This window comes from Cicer arietinum, chromosome 5, assembly GCF_000331145.2.
Source record: "Cicer arietinum cultivar CDC Frontier isolate Library 1 chromosome 5, Cicar.CDCFrontier_v2.0, whole genome shotgun sequence".
Lineage (NCBI taxonomy): Eukaryota > Viridiplantae > Streptophyta > Magnoliopsida > Fabales > Fabaceae > Cicer > Cicer arietinum.
In genome coordinates, this window is record NC_021164.2 from 76,228,529 (window position 1) to 76,248,279 (window position 19,751).

At 29.1% G+C, this 19,751-nt stretch overlaps 1 protein-coding gene across 1 annotated transcript; it reads right to left on the reverse strand.

Moving 5' to 3' along the window:
* Nucleotides 1-11,239: 11,239 nt before the first annotated feature.
* Nucleotides 11,240-13,518, reverse strand: LOC101496773 (uncharacterized). Its single transcript, XM_004501025.4, has 2 exons — nucleotides 12,736-13,518; nucleotides 11,240-12,312 (listed from the first exon to the last, which is right to left on the reverse strand). The coding sequence occupies exons 1-2, from the start codon at nucleotides 13,359-13,361 to the stop codon at nucleotides 11,577-11,579; spliced, it is 1,362 nt and encodes a 453-aa protein (XP_004501082.1). The 5' UTR covers nucleotides 13,362-13,518; the 3' UTR covers nucleotides 11,240-11,576.
* Nucleotides 13,519-19,751: the final 6,233 nt, after the last annotated feature.

The following is a 19,751-nucleotide window of genomic DNA, read 5'->3' on the forward strand; positions in this document are numbered from 1 at the left end:
CGGATCGGCGACACGACGTCTGTAGGGGGAGAAATCGGGCTCGCACAACACCAGATTATCCCTAATTTATTTTGTCTCAGTGATTGTATTTGTCGTATTTTCCTGTCATTATTTGTTATAGCTGATGCTAAGGATTATTCTCTTCAAGCACATTGTCCGAAATTGAGGAGAACACATAAGAAAAAATTTAGGGGGTCATCGTCCAATGTTGTTGCTTATGCTCCTTCTATCATTGGCTCTAGTTCTGGTTCTGTATACTCATCTGAGATTGCTTCCCAAATATTTGATATTGCAGAACAACTTCAAAAAAAACTTCTTGTCACTCAATCACATGCCATGTCTGCCACTTCTTCTAAAGATTTGAACTCCTTTGGTATGTCAGATATATCTCTTTCCATATGGATTCTTGATTCGGGAGCATCTCATCATATGACATACGATGATAAATCTTTTGTGTCCGTGAAACTTGTCTCATCTATGTCGGTTATGACTGCTGATGGTACTCCTATGCCCCTAGCAGGCGTTGGTTCTGTCTCCACACCTAACATGTTTCTTTCTGATGTTTATTATATTCATAATCTTACTTTGAGTCTTGCTTTTGTTAGTCAAATATGTGATATCGGTTATTCGGTTATGTTTTCTTCCACTTCTTGTTGTGTGCAGGATCCACATTCCCGGAGGCTGATTGGGACAGGTCGTAGACAAGGGGGAATTTATGTTTTGGATGACCTGCGACTCCCAAATACTGCAGCCTCCACACCTACTGCTGACTTATTATCTAGTTTTCGCTTGAATTCCTTATCTTTTAGTTTTTATCTATGACATTCTCGCCTTGAACATGTTTTTGCTTCTAGATTAAAATATTTGGCTTCTACTGGAGCCTTAGGAAAGTTACAAACCTGTGATATCTCAGATTGTTGTGGTTGTAAACTTGCCAAACTTCCAGCTTTACCGTTTAGTAAAAGTGTTTCTGTTTCATATGCTCCCTTTGATTTAATTCACTCTGATGTTTGGGGTTCATCACCGGTTCTCACCAAAGGTGGATCTAGATATTATATTTCGTTTATTGATGATTACACTCGTTATTATTGGGTTTATCTTATGAAAAATCGGTATGAATTTTCTGACATTTATCATATGTTTCGTGCAATGGTCAAAACTCAACATAATTATGTTATAAAGTGTTTTCGTTGTGATTTAGGTGGTGAATATACCTCTAATAAATTTTCTGAATTACTTCCTTATGATGGCACCCTTCACCAAACATCTTGTACTGATATTCCTCAACAAAATGGAGTTGCTGAAAGGAAACACCGTCATATTATAGAGATTGCTCGTTCCTTTTTGTTGTCCGCTCCAGTTCCTAGTGAGTTTTGGGGAGAAGCAGTTCTTACTGTTGTTCATGCTATTAATAGAATTTCATCCTCTATCATATCAGGTTTATCTCCCTTTGAAAAAATTATATGCTTCTACCCCTGATTATCATTCTTTGAAAGTTTTTGGTTCTACTTGTTTTGTTCTTCGCCCTCAAGTAGAGCGCAATAAGTTGTCTTCTCGTTCAGCGATGTGTGTTTTTCTTGGTTATGGGGCTGGTAAAAAAGGTTATCGTTGTTATGATCCTCATGTAAGAAAACTTTATGTATCTCGTAATGTTGTTTTTCTTGAGCACATCTTTTTTTACGTTATTTCCTCTGATTCTTAGATTACTAAGAGTTCTGAACTAACCCATATTGATTTGTTTGGTCCTAATGATTATACTTCTGGTGATTGTAATGTTGAGAATTACAGGACAAATACTAATACTTCACATGATGACATCCCTCTTGCCCCCTCGGTTGTTCAACCACCTCATGCGATTGTTGATCCTCCTCGTTACCCCTCTCGTCAACGTAAGTCTACTCAGTTACCTGATTTTGTCTATTCCACTTACTCAACTACGTTTGTTTCTTTCTTAACCTCTATTCACAGTTTGTCTGAGCCCTCTTCCTATACACAGGCTGTTTTTGATCCTCTTTGGCAGCAGGCTATGGCAGAACAACTTTCTGCATTACACAAAACCAATACTTGGGAATTAGTACCTCTTCCTCCTGGAAAACGTGTTATTGGGTCTCGTTGGGTATACAAGATCAAAACTAAGTCTGATGGGTCAGTTGAGCGCTACAAAGCACGTCTTGTTGCTAATGGTTTCTCTCAACAATATGGTATGGATTATGAAAAAACTTTTGCTCCTGTAGCCAAGATGACCACTATTCGTACTCTTATTGCAGTTACATCTAATCGTCAATGGCATATTTCTCAAATGGATGTCAAAAATTCTTTTTTAAATGGTGAGCTTCATGAAGAAGTCTATATGGTCCCTCCGCAAGGAGTTTCTCATAATCAAGGGGAAGTATGTAAGTTAAAAAAGGCTCTATATGATCTTAAACAGGCTCCTCGAGCTTGGTTTAAGAAATTCTCTAATGTGATCACTTCTCTTGGTTTTCGCTCTAGTGACCATGATTTTGCATTGTTTATAAGGTCCACCACTTATAGTCGCATTATACTTTCTCTACATGTTGATGATATGATTATTACAGGTGATGATGTTAGGGAATCAGTGAGTTAAAATTGCAGTTAGCCAAACAATTTGAGATGAAGGACTTGGGAACTCTTCGCTGTTTCTTGGGGATTGAAGTTGCCTACTCTCCTAGAGGCTACCTTCTTTCTCAATCCAAGTACATTGCCAACATTCTTGATCAGGCTCGTCTTTCTGATACTATAGCAGCAGATACTCCTCTTGAGTTCAATGTGAAATATGCTCCCTCGGATGGTGTTCCTTTACCAGATTCCACTTTGTATCGTACTTTGGTTGGCAGTTTAGTGTATCTTATGATTACCAGACCTGATATTGCTTATGTTGTTCATGTTGTTAGTCAGTTTGTTGTCTCTCCACTACAGTACATTGGGCAGCAGTTTTTCGGATTCTTCGTTATCTTCGAGGAACTCAATTTTAAAGTCTTCTCTTTTCATCGTCATCCTCATTAGAGTTACAAGCTTATTCTGATGCTGATTGGGCTGGTGACATCACAGATCGTAAATCCACCACAGGGTTCTGTATCTTTCTTGGATACTCTCTTATTTCTTGGAAGAGTAAGAAACAAGACATTGTCTCTCGCTTATCTACAGAAGCTGAGTATCGTGGTATGGCATCCACTACCGCTGAAATAATTTGGTTGCGTTGGCTTTTGTGTGATATGGGTATGTCTCTTTCTGAGCCAACTCCGATGCACTGCGATAACAAGAGTGTTATTCAAATTGCTCACAACTCAGTCTTTCATGAACGCAACAAACACATTGAGATTGATTGTCATTTTACTCGTCATCATCTTCAACATGGAACTATTACTCTACCGTTTGTTTCTTCTTCTTTACAGATTGCTGATTTGTTTACAAAGATGCATTCCATTAAACGTTTCCGTTTTTTAGTTGACAAACTATCGATGCTCCATGTTAATGCATCGTGAGTTTGAGGTGAGATGTTAGATAATATTATTATATATTAGTAGTAAGGGTATTTTAGACAATTCTATTCTTTTATATATATATATACTCATTGTAACCCTATTAACTTCAGTTTAATTTATTCTATGTTATGAAACCCTAGAGTGGTTGTTTCTCTTCTTCCTCTTTCTTCCTTTTTTCATTGTTAACACAAACCACATCCATTTTCGCACATGATTTGATTCATTCATGATTCTTAAACAATATAGACTAAAAAGTATATCAATTATTTTTGTTTCTATATTAAGTCTATCATGATAAATTATACATGTTGAATACTTCCCTTCCTTGCAAATTATGTGGAACTTGAAGAAATATAATCAACACGTTTTTTGAAAAATATTAAAAAAACGGATACGAGATAAAATTCTATAATAGTTTATAAAAAGTGATATTCATCTTTTTATAAATTGATTTTATAAAGATGAGTTATGTTAAAAGAAAGACATTTAAATTTGTGTTTTATGAAAATTTTCTAAAGAATTGAATTTTCATATGTAAAGCACTTGTGGAAAACCATTATATTATCACATGATGGCAAATAAAACTCATTAAATGCATTAACCTATCTCATCATAAAACACTATCAAGAGGGTAAGGGGTGACAATAGCACCAAATTTAGTGAAAAACAATGTCATTCGAATGGAAAGAAGAAACGCATGTTGATAGTTGTTGATTGCACATCAAAGATCACTGTCAAAGAAATACGTGGAATGAGTATTAAGAAAAGATAACGGTATATAATGAAAGGTCAAAATGAAAATGACAAATATTTATTATGTGTACATTTTTGTTTTCATATAGAGAAGAGCTTAAGTATCAAGTCAATATCATTGATTATTATTAGCATAAACAAAAACATTAAAGAATATTTGGAAAAATAGAGTTACGGGATATGAATCAAGAAATTAAAATTCAGTTTACCAAGAATTCAATATCGAACACTATATTTTAAAGAAAAAATAATTAAATCATTTATTTTAATCTCTCAAAAATAAAATGACTCTCCTTTGATTGTGGTCTGAAGAAAGAAATTTTGCATTTCAACATTTTTTGCATGTGAAAATTCTCAAAGAGAAATTGAAATATCAAATAAAAATGAGTGATGAAAAATGGACCTAAAAAAGAGTGTTGAAAGTATAATAATTACAACAACAACCACAAAAATTCAAAATTTAAAAATGACTATTGAAATGTATTATATGCGTCGAAAGATTGAAATAAATTTATCAAAAGTGTATTGAATAAGTGAAAATAAAAATATTGTTACATAGTTAAGAAAAAGAAAAGAAGATAAACAAATAAAATCAACCTGAAGATATAATGTAAAATAAATAAAAATATACAATTTCGAAAATACTTAAAAAAGTGAATAACAAAAATTACAAATATGCCATCACTAATTTGAGTCGAACCACTCTATGTCCAAACTTAAATACTTTTGAATATAAGATTTGTTCATAACAAAATTTTCATCAACTTGTTTGGTTATATGGATATTACTTAAACTCACATTTTTTGTATATAAAATAAATTATTAATTACGCATAGGTAATTTAGTTGATGAATTAATGGAACAGAGATTTACATCATTTAAACTTCATCTATATTATTTAAATCTCTACTCACATTTTCACTTATTTTTTAATAAAAAAGTTGTTGAGTCAGTTCATGACTCCTGAGTTCATATTTTTTAAATTTATGAAAATCAGAAGAGTCTAAAAAAATACTCAAATAATTTACTTTAAAAAAATATATTAATGTTAAGTCTCAATTTTCCTACACAGCTAGTTTGCTTTATGCATTTTAGAATCATGACATTGCAAATGTGATTTTGAACCTACTTACATTGAAGATTATATTAATACAAAAAATTAAGTTGAAAACCACTAAAGCAATTTTGACTTTTATTTTTTTGTAAAGCCAAACTAATAGATGTATTTGCTGTCATTAATGTTAATTTACAATTATTAGCTACTATCTCTTGTCACACTTTTGCTATCTAACAAAAAAAGTTGTTACTAGTCAATTCAAGACTTCATAGAGAGTTGAGATTCTAAAGATTTCTCAAGTAATGAAGAGTTCTATTTGGAGGAAAAAATGTCCAATGAAGTGTTTCTTTTTTAAAAGACAAAATATTATATTAATCACATTTGAAGCATTAAATATGCCTCAAGAAAGAGTTTGATATGAGATTATAAGGTCAGATTAAATATATTATCTCACATATAAGTTTCACCAAACATACCCAAAATAACTATAATATTGTAAATATCATCAATTATTTTTTTATACCAAAGCACTCACGAGGAACTATACGCCACTAAAAGTGAAGTATCAATTTATCTATGCAACTAGTTTTCTTTTTGCAAATTTTGAAATCGTGATAACGATCATGTGTTTTTAACTTATTATTATTTGACCATGTGTTACATTGAAAAAACAAGAGATACTTTGGTTTCTATAATATATATATAATATGGCATTTTGATTTGTAGATCATAATTTAAATCTCCTTCATTTTTCCATTTTGTCTTTTAAAAATGTTGTTGTATTCTGAACATAGATGTGAAATAAAATCATATTTGTATGTTGTAACCATACACAAGAATCCTAATAGACATTTCTTTGATTTTTCTTATTTCATGGTATCTGTTTTGTTGATTATGTTTTTCAAATGTTAATGTTCATATAAACGACGTTCATTAAATAATTTGCACTTTTAGTGTTTGAATAAAGATCTAGAGAGACTCAAATTTGTTTTTTCTCAATTTTGAGTAGCAATGAAAATAGGTTTTTTTTAATCACGATATAGATCAATACGTGATTTACCTATTTTCTAATGAGAATACATATGGATGGTAAGAGTTTTTGCTTTGAGGAAAAATTAAAACGAAAAGGATAAGAAAAATGTGATAAAAATCGCTATAGGAACAATATGTGAAAATCTCTCTTAACAATAATGAGTCAAACATAATACACATTAATTTGTCTTTTTAAAATTTGTATTTTGTTACACTGATAAATAGTGAACCTTGTCCCAATTTATTTTTTCAAGACAAAAAAAATATTTATTTGATAAAAAATTAAAATTGAATTCGGTAATTCTTGTGGCACTAAAATGAGACTTGAATAAAAAATAAAAACTCTTAAACTAAATGATACAAATATTTTGATACTCTTTCTAAAATAAAATAATAAGTAAAAAAATGTTTAAAATTAATATATTCAATTTAAATTTAGATTAGTTATATATGTACTTTCAAATACATTTTTATTTATATTTGATCGTTGATAATGTACTATATTCTCTTTGTACATTTCTCTACCCCACTAACCAAACCAAAACAAAGTGACACCCCACACATGCCTTACTGCCAGTATGATGCTTAATTAACTCCCATATGCACAACAAAGAATCCCAACTCAGCCACACTTTGTTGCCCAACCTTACCACCTACTTAGCATTTGAAGGAAGAAAGAAAAACACTTCAACGTTGGGTTTTAACTACAAGTATCCTAATGTTATAAAAATTACTTTTTAAACTATTCAAAAATATTTTTATAGTTAGTTCACTACCATATACTCTTAAACTTTTGTTAACATTTTGATTAAGAAAATTTCTATGATTCCATCTAATTTTTTTACTGGACTGTCTCAATTTTTTCTTTTGTTTTTTCTTTAGAAAAAGAAAATATTCCATCTTTTTTTTCTTGAAAACCACTTAAAACAAGTTTTTTGCAAGAGGAATTATATGGTACTTAAAAAAATTAAATCGATATTATAAATATTTTGATCAATAATTTTTTTTAAGTTATCCACACGAACATTACTATAATAACCATTAAAAGTAATTAAATTAAAAATTTTCATACATTTATTTATTCAATTTTAACTCAAGTAATTAAAAAAATATATTTTTATAATTAAAATCACTAAAATAATTATTTCAAAATAGATCCATAAAATAAAACTTAAAAATTTGATGATGATAATCTAAATTAATTTCGTCAAACTCATTTATATATAACATATCATTCAACTGTTGATTATTTGTATTTTGTGGTTTTTGAAATTACTTTTTATATATTTATTTATTTGAATTCGTTGTGAATATTGTAGCTAAATACATAAAAATTAATTTAAAATTATGGTTATAAAAATTGTTTAAAAATCTTATTTAAACAAATATATTATTTTGTAAAAAATAAAATAATTTTTTTATTTAAACAAAAATAAATGTTTATAGAGTTATTACTCAGCATAGTGAACAAGCACACGCACCCTACCCAGTGAGGCAGTGACCAGGGTAGGTCCCCTACCCCAACCTACTCGACTCCAATATTAATTAAATATAATAACTAATACCCTTTTATTCTATTTTCCATATTAACTTCCTATTTTAGCTATTACAGTATAGCATTAAAAAACACTTCCTGTTTTAGGTTTGGTTCTATTATCTACATCGAATTGATTGAGGATCAGACATTGGGCCCGTGCCCAAAGAGATGAGAAAAATGGGTTTGGAGTTTGGACCACCCCAGCCACACAACTACACCTCACTGCGCCACCAACCACCAAACCTCTCTCGCCCCAGTCATCTCTCACTCTCATAATTTATTTTTATTCATTATGATTTGTAATAATAATGACACATACAATAATATAATTTATTTTGTTGTTGGTCGTGTAATCAAAGAATCCAATTTTATATTATCAACACACACAAGAAAGAGTCCTACATTGCTAAGTCAAGGCAGAAGCTACGCTTTACGGTGCCAATAATAATTTATTAATTGCAAAGGCCTCTCCAAATATCATAATTTGTGATGATACAGGAAGTCATATGATTATGTGCCTAATTTCTATTAATTTATTATTACCTCCCCCTTAAAGCACGCCTGAACTCAATCTATATTCTGAATATGTAAACTAGTATTCTGCGTTACAGCTATCATCCACAATATAATACTCAATTTCACTTTCAAACACAGCGTGCACGCACGCACCCTCCTAATATATAAATCTAACTCATCTCCTAAGTCTGTTCCCATTACTCACTCTAACAACTCTATTTAATTAATAACCCAAAACTAAAGTTGATAGGCAACTCTCCAATAAGTATAGCTCAAACCAATAATAGTTATGGAGGTTTAATAATACATTTGACTCTAAATGTAAGATTTATTGATTAAATCACAAAAATTCAAAAAAGTAAATTGTAATATGAAATTTGTTAAGAATTAATTATTTTTACATGTTTAATTTTGAAAATAGAGAATCAGTTAAAGTTTTTATTATAGTAGTTATTATTAGTCGTAAAAGAATATGTAAATTAATTAAGCTATTTTAGTAAAGAAATAGTTAATGTAATTATACATTTAAAAAAAAATCTTATAAAAATATAAATATTATTGTAGTATAAAATTTGACACAAAATAAAACATAAATATAATATCGTACAAAATATAATGAGAGTCATATTTTATTTTTCATGAAATGTTAAAGTATTTATTTATGTTTCATTTTATGATAAATTTATGTTACAATAACATTACTCTATAAAAAATACAGAGATATTCATCTTCTCAATATTTAAGATGTAAATTTCTCTACTAGAATTTTACAATAAACACTCATATACTGATTATATTCATTAAACTTAAATATTATTTTCTCTATTTTACAATGAATGTAATTTTTTATAGTCATTTTATCAAATTATTCTTCTTATAACTATTAGTGTGTTTTTTATTTTCACAAATATAAATTTTTTATTAAAGTGACAGTTGTTAAAAGAGAAAATAAAATAAAAACAAAAAACAAAACAAACCTCTAATCTAAATTTTCTTATGCAATTATTATAAAACAAAAAGTTTTTTTAGACAATATATGATATTACTATTTGCGAGTAGTGGCGCATAAATTTAACCTAAAGTAAGTTAGAAAACAAACCCAAAAAATCCATTTTTTTTAATTTAGTAATAATAATTATACCCTATTGAGCCTTCGGCAAATAGTCACTCGCTAAAGTAAGTTTTATAACTATTCAATAAAGAGAAATATTATTTTGGACTCCGGTATTTGAACATAAGATTTAGGGCATTGTATGTAGATACAGTACACAAATTATTTATGGGTTTAACAAATCTGGTATTTTCCCCTCCGTTGTGTGGATTGAAAATATTACATTCTTTTTTACAAAACTATGCAATGGCATTTGATATATTTTAATTAAACTTTATTTTGAAGAACAATAATTGAGAATTCTAAAAATAGTCTATAAAACTTAATAACTCATTTATGATCACAATTAAATGTTGAATACACGAGTGATGCGTGATTTATCCAAATAAAATTTTTACTTATCCTTTCAGTTGATCTCCTCCCTCCTACTTGATACAAAAATAATATCGATGCAATTGTAGTCTGGATAATAATTTTTGAGATATTGACGTAATTATCACAAATATTAAAATGGTTGTCTAAGTTGTAGTCATTTGAAAAATATTTGTCTTGACTCAAACATGAGTGAGACTCATGGTTTACGTTTTAAGGTGTCAAAACGGGATACCAAGTCCATATAAGATCGATCTTAACAGATTGTAGATTTTTTAAATCGGACCAAAAAATTCTATTTTAATATAGACTGAATAAATACTATATAAGCTCAGCCCGCCTTAGACGGGTTACGAGTTGGACGGATAACCCACTTTTTTTTTTTACTCGTTATATTTTTAATTTATTTGCAACTCTTTTAACTTGAAAATATTATTTGATGTTCATTTTTAAAAAAATAGGGTATACTACTTATGGATTAAGTATGAATTAATTTGAATGTCTATTTTAAAAAAAATTATGATTTACTCTTTATACACAAATTAAGTTTGAAATTTACAATTAACACAAACTCAATTCAAACTTTTCAAAATAACACAAAAATTAAAATACGTTCAAAAGTTAGAGATATTATATAGCATAACACAAATGAATTTAGATTTTTCTAACATAACTCAAACTCAAACCAAATTAAAAGAAAGTGCTAATTGACAACTACTATTTTAATTTACTTATTATTGTGATATTAGCATTCACTTTTTCAACTATTTAGTTGTGCATATGAATATACTGCAAATGCTTTTGCAAATCTTTTAGTAAGTTTGTTTTATCATCATCTAACACTCTGAATATTGAGAACTGTTCTTATATTATTTTTGCAACTAAGTTGATTATTTAATAAAAGTAAATTTAATGTAAATTGATTTAAAATATATTCACATAACTTCTTCTTTTTTATATAAATATAATTTTTTATTTTGATAAATAAAAACAAATTGATAATTAGTTATCATTTGTGTTTTAAACTTTCCAGTATTTTTTATTAAGAAACAATATTTTTCAGTATTATATCATGCACCAACTTTTATTTCAACCTTTTATTTTATAGATTTTAATTAAAAATGAGATAAAGGAAAAAATAAGTTGTGCTTACATATATTTACATAGAATTGAACTTTGATTTTGTTTTCAATTAACTTTGAAGGCAAAATCAATAACTTTCAAAATATCAAAATCAAAGTGGAGAATCAATTTTACATCCCTTAAATGTAAGCAAACATCACTTAGAAGGTAAAAACCTAACCTTAAGTGTTTCTCGCTGCCAATTGAGAGTACTATATATTCATAGATTACCGACATTTACAGCCTAAGCTTATATATTAGTATATTACTCAAGGAATCCAAGATACACCAAAAAAGACAAAAGAAAAGCACACAAACACATGAGCCATGAGTCAGTGCAACAGTTCTTTACAAATATTGTTAAAACATTAAAAAAGCTTATTCTTGATTTCCCATAATTGACAAAAACAAAGAGAAAATCAATGAAAAGCCACACGTGAATTCAGAAGCCCCACTCACTCTAATACTAACCCATTCCTGTACAGACTGTAAATTGTTTGTTAGTAGTAAAACGCCTCACACACAATCAACAACCCCATTTAAAGATTTAAAAAAAATTAATTAAAAAAAGCATCATCCTTGTAAATCCAGTTGTTGGCATAGCTCCTTTCTCAACCGTTGAGAGAAAAGTCTGCAAGCATCCACGCTTAAATCAACGGCTGCAGCTAACGCAACAAAAGCTGCCGCATCCTCCGTGCAATTCACGTGCGGCACACTCACCTCGACAGTAGGTTTACTGCACCTTCCCTCACCTTCCACACTCGCTGACATCACAAACCCTCTGTACACACAATAAGGCCAAAGCCCGTATCCATAATCACCGCTACCTCTTGGACTACACGCCGGCGACGACGCGTTTCCAGGCGTAGCACGACCGTTCGATCCTCCTCCGCCGCAGCGACTACTCAAATCGATAACAAACTTTCCTCCTTTGTTCAAGCTCAATGTTGATTCTGTAATTACCATACCACCGGCACTCATGCCGCCGTTAGTATCCGGCATAAGCTCGAACCGGTAGCCAAGACCGTCAGATCCGCCACGCTCGCGCCACGCTTCGAGCCTCCCCCATGGCTTCCAGGTTCCATCTCCAGGACGAAGAATAAGCCACGAACCGGGGTTAGAGCAACTAACCCGGTCAGAACCGGGAGACGCAACGAAAGGCGTTACCATGGAAGCAGCTGCAACCGGTGAACCAGAAAGATCGTGAACAGTAATGGACCAACCCTTGCGTTCTTTCCCTGAACGCTCACGTTCACTTCCGAATGAACTTAACCAGCTTCTAGAACCACCCGCATCTGACTGTAATGATCTGTAACGAAACGGAATAACCGTCACGTTAGTAAGCAAAGAGAGAAGATACAAACAAACTCTCGAATGTCTAACAGAAAACGGTTACAATCTAACAAATTCGAATCGTAAAATTGACTCTTCAACTAAACTGCTTCTAAAAATCAATTTTCATTCGCATTCAAACAGCATTCAAATTTTCAACTAAATGAGATATTTTCAAATTTTGACTTTTCAACTCAACTTTACTCTATCCAGTATCCATAAAGAGTAAAGTAACACAATAAAGTGCGCGAAATGCGTTCACACCGTAGAAACACATTGAACGCGGGTAATATTCTACCTAACAGAACGTTTTATTTGGTATTTAGTGCTAATCCGAATGCAATAAGATTTTTTAACCTAAATCACTGTAATTAAAATGAAGAATGTTGAGTGAACACACCTAGAACGTTGATTACGGTCACAACCGTTGTTTCTGAAACTGAACTTGCACGTGAACACAGGTTGTGAAATGTTGCCTTGGATCTGAAAAACTTGAGGACTACATTCTGGTTCACCGTCGAACCGGAACACGAACCGAGGATCAGGTTCAGCTTTTACATTCAAATGAAATTGTGCAGAAGAGCCTTTAGTATCCTTTCCAACGGTAATCCATCCATTGTGAAACACCGTTGCCTTCGTTACAGTTCCGGCAAGGTTCAACGGAACAGAAACTTCACCGAGAAGTCTCCCGGAGTTTACGCCACATGTAGTTCCCCTCCGGCCAGTGTAGATCGAGATTTTAAGGCAGAGTTTCTTAACGAATAGTGATTTTCCCGCGAGTTTATCGAGATCGGTTTTGCTGAGGTGAAAAGTAGCGGCGATAGGTTGAATCTGTGAGTCGGGGAAGTTGTTGTCAGGAGGAATGAAAGGAACGACAGCGGAATGGAGAGGGAAGTTCTTGAGTTTGATTTTACAGAAACAAGGAGATGAAGAGGGATGAACGACGGAGCGTGCAGGTTTGGATGCAACGGGAATTTTGAGAGCGAGATTGCCGACGGTGAGACGCACGAAAGGACAAGGATCCATGGCGGGTAAAGTGAAGTGAATTGAACGAAATAGCTAGAGAAGAAGAAAAGAGTGTTAATTGAGGAAATGGGAATGTGAGAGAAACATGATGAGGGACAGTGGCGAGTGTTTGTTTGTGATAATGTTATGGGTAAACGGAAAAGATGGAAGCGTATGTATGGAGAATTGAATTAGTTGAAGAGGTAAGATGAAAAAATAAAAAAAGAGGAAAAGGGAAAAGAGAGAGAGGGGTAGGGTGATGAGGATGGAAGACAGCTGGGTACAGCTAGGGTGTCGTTAGAGTAGTGGCTGGGGAACCTAAGTTGGAGGTATCTGTTACTATTAAGGTCAGGTCCCTCTCTTTCTCTCTCTAAAACTGTACTTTACTGTGGGTTCCACTCTTTCTCATATCAGCAATACCTTACCCTTCTTCTTACCAGTTTAGGACGCAGCCCACTGATTTGTTGCTACTAACTTCGTTCTTAAATTATAAGAAGATCACATGGACAAAATTTAAGAGAAGTAAGAAAGGTAGTATAACTTGTACCCTATTAAATCTTGTGATAATGAATTCTGTTATAATTGAAGAGTGGATTAATAAAATGGATTTTTTTCTCATATATTTTTTATAAAAAAAATATAATATTCTATTATAAAATTAATATATTAAAATAATTTATTTTTTTTCTCTTTAACATATTATTAAATGGAGATGCCACCATGAATAATGAATAATTTTTTTCCCTTCTATTAAGAGTTTGTATATGGAGATATTACCATTTCTATTAAGAGTGTGTATATAGAGATATTACTATCTACGCATTTAAACTTTTGTTTATAACAGATGAAAAATATATTAAGATAAAACATAAATTATAATGAAAAAATAAATAAATTGTATGTATAAAATTCAACAAAATACATTAAAGGAAAAAAAATTACTTAAAGTTTTAATTAATTATGTTTATCTAAATGCTACAATCTGAGGATTAAGTGGTCGTTTTAAATTCGTCATATTATTTGAACGATTTAAAGTTGTTTTAGTTAATTTCCATATATATATATATCATGTTCTATGTCGTATTGTTATTTATTATTGAAGTTGCATCCATCCCCCTGAATACTTGACAAAAGTGTCGAACGCTACTTCTAGTTGGGACTAAGGGTAGGACATTATTATTAAAATTTGATGTTTTTTTTTTTCATTCAACTTATTTTATTAGATTTTATTAATATAATTGAATTTATTTATGTTTTATGTATTATTTTAATAAAAAATTTATCTGTTAAATATATAATTAAACGTGCAAGTGACTGTGTCCGAATGCAAATTCTTTAAAAAATGAAGAAAAAAAAATCATTTATATGATCGCATCTCTTAAAAATCCAAAAAATATAATATTTTAATATATTAATTTCATATTATAATATTTTATAATTCTTTTTAAACAAAAATAAAATATGTAAAAAAAATTTTAAAATATTATTTAAAAAGGATAGAACATTTATCAAAAAAGTTATATTTAGAGATATGGTAGTAATATTTTTTATTTTGCAAAGAAAGTATTTAAAACTAGGGTTTTAAGGCAAATGGCAAATCCTTAATGTCAGAGAGATATATTTAAAGAAATTAAATATATAAATTTTATTTAGAAAGTGTTGTATCCAACACTAAAAAAGTTAAAAATTAATTTTTTTAAATTAATTTTTTAAGATGGCTTAATAAGGATATATATTAGAGAAGTAATTTTTTAATTTAAACTAACAAATATTTGTGTATTTAAATATAAGAAGAAGAAGAAAATTCATATTTAATAGATTAAAGTATAAACAAAATTAATCAATTTCATTTTATTTAAATACTAATTTTTTCTTTTCAAAATGTCTTTTAAAATAACAAAATTATATACAAGATTAAATTGTTAAAAGAGACCATTCAAAAAATCCAGTTAGATTATATCAATTAATTTAAACGAAGTTAACTATTGTTTATTTTGTGTGTAATTAACTTTTTTGTTTGATAATAATTGAGTAAAAAAAATATTTCTTCTATTTAATAATGAATGTTACCTTAATAAAAAATTATTTTAAAATAAATATTATTTTAGTTTTTAATATAATTTTAATTATTTTTATAATATCATTCAAGTTATTATTATATACATAATTTAAAATAAAAATTATAATAAAAAGATTTTTAATACACTTAAACTAAGTGACCGAATATTTTCTATTTATTGCCGTTGCCTTTTTGTTATCCTACTCAGTACCTACGACAACGTAGGGGTAAAGGTAAGGCAGGCAGCATGAGACGCATCTGCCACGCCACACGTGGAGCTGCTCTTCATTATGGTTGCCACTCAACCAATGCATAATCACGAAAGTTTATTAGTACGTGGATTGGTGAGGAGTACGGATAGTATTTTTTTAAGAATTTTTTTTTTTAAATAGAGATAAAAGAAACCATCAGTTAGGTATTAGTATCTCTGTATCATATTAACAACTTTATATATATATATATATATATATATATATATATTTAAAGATATCAAGAAATATAATTATGGTAAGAAATAAAAAAAAATCAAATTATTTATTTTAATAATGAGAAGAAATAAAATTTTGAGTCTATAAACTATTAAGATTCAAGATATACGAAGGCTTAAAAACGGATTTAAAATATAATATTTTTTAGTGACGATAATAGAATTTTAGTAAAACTAATATTTAGCATTTTTTTTTAAATAATAGAAATATTCCATCCATTAGGAAATCAATAAGAACAAGCGAAACTTTTGTTGGTGTACTGGTACTTCAGAGTAAACTTCGAAGTGTTTACTCGGCTAAATCAACATATAAATAATTGATAAGTGAGAGTTGTAAGAGTGTGAAATTTTTTTAATGCAAAGTTGGCATAATTTAGTGCTGTTGAATATTAGCAATTATCATATTAGTGAATTGACAACTCATTTATTTTCAACTTAATTGTAATTTTAGTATTTTTATTTTAAATAATTTATGAAATTAGTATCTTAATTTAAAAGTTAACAGTTTTGACCTTTCTTTTGATTTTAACTGCAAAATAATGACGTAAGATATTTTAAATAACGTAAATAACATTACATATGATACAATAATATAAAATAATTAACATACATGAAATTAGAATAAAACACTGAAATTAGAATAAAACACTTAAGTTAACTTTCAACTTTAGAATTTTTTTATATTTTTAATTTAATTAATAATTTCTTAATAATTAATGCATCTAAATAATTTTATATGATAAAATTGTATATCATATTATTAAAAAAAATTTAATGTAAATTCCACATTTTTTTAGTTCAATAATACAAAGAAGGAAAAAAAAGTGTTGCCTTTTAAAATAGAAATCACTTCCATAAATTGATAATAATAGAAACAATATAATTGTAATTAAGCTTTTATTGTTTGAATATCCCACTATTTCAAAGATCACGCGTGAATTAATCAAATGGTCTTTCATAATAATGGAGACCAACATTTACATTATTTATCCGGTTTCTCAATTCTCACTCAAGAGAAGAGTAATGGACATTTGGTTCCAAACTATTTGGTTTTGTTTGCATTTGATCAATTTCATTTGAAATCAAATTATTTTCCAAGGCAAAGAAAAGAAATAGGGGTGGAAGGAAACAATAGCGAAACAAGCAAACTTTATTAATGGGCTTGGTTGAAATAAAGACAAGTCATGTTTGGTAGCTACTCCAGAGGAAACTGGTTTTTGGACGACAAAGGCAAATGGAAGACTTATGTTAAAGGCAAAGGAAATATAGACATCGTCGACATTCTTTTTACCAGCACCCAGGTATAGCAATTTTTGAGGGATTATAATTGTGCTCTTGTTTTGGTTCTAGCTTTTTTTTTTTTTTTTTTTGGAGCGGTAGTTGTGTTGTGTTGTTTGCGTTGATTGGAGGTGCTCCTTTTATTTCTCTTAAATATACCTTATGTTTTAAAGAAACGCCGTAACTTTGGCTAGCCGCGCACATCTTGTGCAAGTTCAGTCTTCTTATGTATGTTCTTCAGTTAATCATTTAAGGTTTTTGTCAAGAAATTCAATAATTAAAAAAATAAATAAATAATTTCAACTATTTATAGTAATTATTGATGTATTTTATTATTATTATTATTAATGTTAAATATAATAATATTTTAAAAATTATATATATAATGATTATTGAAAAATAATATAAAAAATAATTAAAGTTGTATTAAAAACAATTAAATAATAATTAAAAATAATCGATCGAAAAAAACTTTCAAAAGAAAAAAAGAATATAAACCACAAATGCAAGAAAAGTCATCGCAAATCACACTCTATTCACTAGACACGTTACAAGAGAAACTTTTTAGGATGGTTACACAGCATTATGGAGAATGAAAAGAAACTACTGTAGTTGAGGCTAGAAAGCTTTAGATTCTCTCGTATGTATTTTTAAATTAAAAGTTAAAAAACCCTACTTTAATTTTAAAATCAAGACAAGATGAAGAATATTGGATCCAACAATCACCGATGGCTAATTCTTTCTCGAAAACCAAATAAAGCTTTTAGCTTTCATATATGCCGCTAATTTTTTCAATTAGTTTTGTTACTAATTTTATATTTATATATATGGCTGACATAAACAATAAGAAGGATTTTTTTGTTGTTCAATGCTTATCTCTATGATAACATATGGAGTAATTTTTTCAAATTTATTTAACGGGTATGTCTTTATTATTTTTTTTTACTTTTGACCCGATACTTGGTCACTTCAGTTGGTAACTTATTAGTTTAATTGATATTTCATTGACTCAATTATTTGCCTAATTTAACTTTTAAATAAATGCTAAAAAGTATTTGGATGTCTTTGTAACACTTGTTTAGACACTAAAACTAAAAATATAATATTAAATTTATTATATTCAACTATTTAAAATTTAAAATATTGATTTTTAATCATAAAATTTCACTTTTTTTTAATTCTTTTAAAAATACTTAGGATCCTTGTTAACATGAATTTTTCAAAACTAATTTTAAAAAAAATCAAAGTTTCAATTCATCAAAACATATTTGTATTTAAAAAAATTTAAAGTTACTTTGTTTTAATGCATCTAAAATCATGTAGAATAGAAAAGTTTTTCGTATATTCTTTTTCTTTCAAATGAGACAAATTTAGATATTTGAAGATTTTGTGAGGATAATAAGGGTATAAATGTGAAGGTTGGTAAGGAGTATATTTTTCAGTGCAGCTTCGGTAAAAAAATTTACCCTATATCTCATTTTGAGATCTATAACCCACAATTTTATGAAAATGCTAAAATTATCCTTAATTTTTTTTCTTTTACTATTTTAAAAAATTCAGAGTTATTTATTTTTGATTATTTTTGGAATCGTAAAAAAAGTTTTCGGTAGGTGTTAGTTTTCTCGTAACTTCCATAAATTTTTTTAGAAGATTTTCACAACACATAATGTTTCCGAAAAACTTAAAAAAATATTTCTGACACACAATAGAAAAATGTGTGTACTAGAAAACTTTCTTCAACTTTTACAGTACATAAGTTGTTTCTGGAAAAATTCGTTCACAAGTTTTTCAGTAAACACCTATTTTGATTTATTTTTTAATTTTATAAATTTTTTAAAATGTTAACAAATATGAATAAACCGCTATTATTATTGGATAAAATATGTGTTGATACTACAATTTTTTTTACACATATCAGATATGAATAATTATAATTAATATTATAAAAATATATTATTGTGATTAATTATAATATAGTTTATATTTTATTTCAGATATTTGATACAAGGGACGCTGTTGTGAATTGAGCTAAAGAAATCGGTATAAAAAATAAAGTTACTGTTATCATCAGAATATCAGATATAGAGACAAGAGAAAAATGGAGGAAACATGAATTAAATTAGGTTGTGACAAAGGAGAAAAATACAAGTGTGTTGCTAATTCAAATCGAAGTTTAACAAATAAGTGTGATTGTCATTTCAAGCTTAGATCAAAACCATTAAAAGATGGTTCATGATGGACAATTAAAGTAATTTATGGAGTTCACAACCATAAATTGTCTGATACTTTAGAGGGGCATGCATATGTTGAACGCTTAGATGAAGAAGGAAAAAAACATGTTCATGACTTAACAAACTATAATGTTGCACCGATGCACATATTATTCTTATTGCAAAACCGATATAAGAACAATAATACTGAGATTTCACAAATATATACACATGAGTATGGTTCGATTGCACGTGAGAGGTAATAGAACAGATATGCAACATTTATTCCAGTTAATTGAAGATGCAAAATATGCGTGTTGGAATAGTAAGCGTGAAGACTCATATGTTATGAGAGATATTTTTTTGGCGCATCCAGA

Excerpts from the sequence above, each read along its gene's own strand:
- LOC101496773 (XM_004501025.4), bottom strand. The coding sequence starts at position 13,361 with ATGGATCCTTGTCCTTTCGTGCGTCTCACCGTCGGCAATCTCGCTCTC. Across the intron at positions 12,313-12,735 it reads GACCGTAATCAACGTTCTAG|ATCATTACAGTCAGATGCGG; the intron begins GTGTGTTCACTC and ends GTTTCGTTACAG.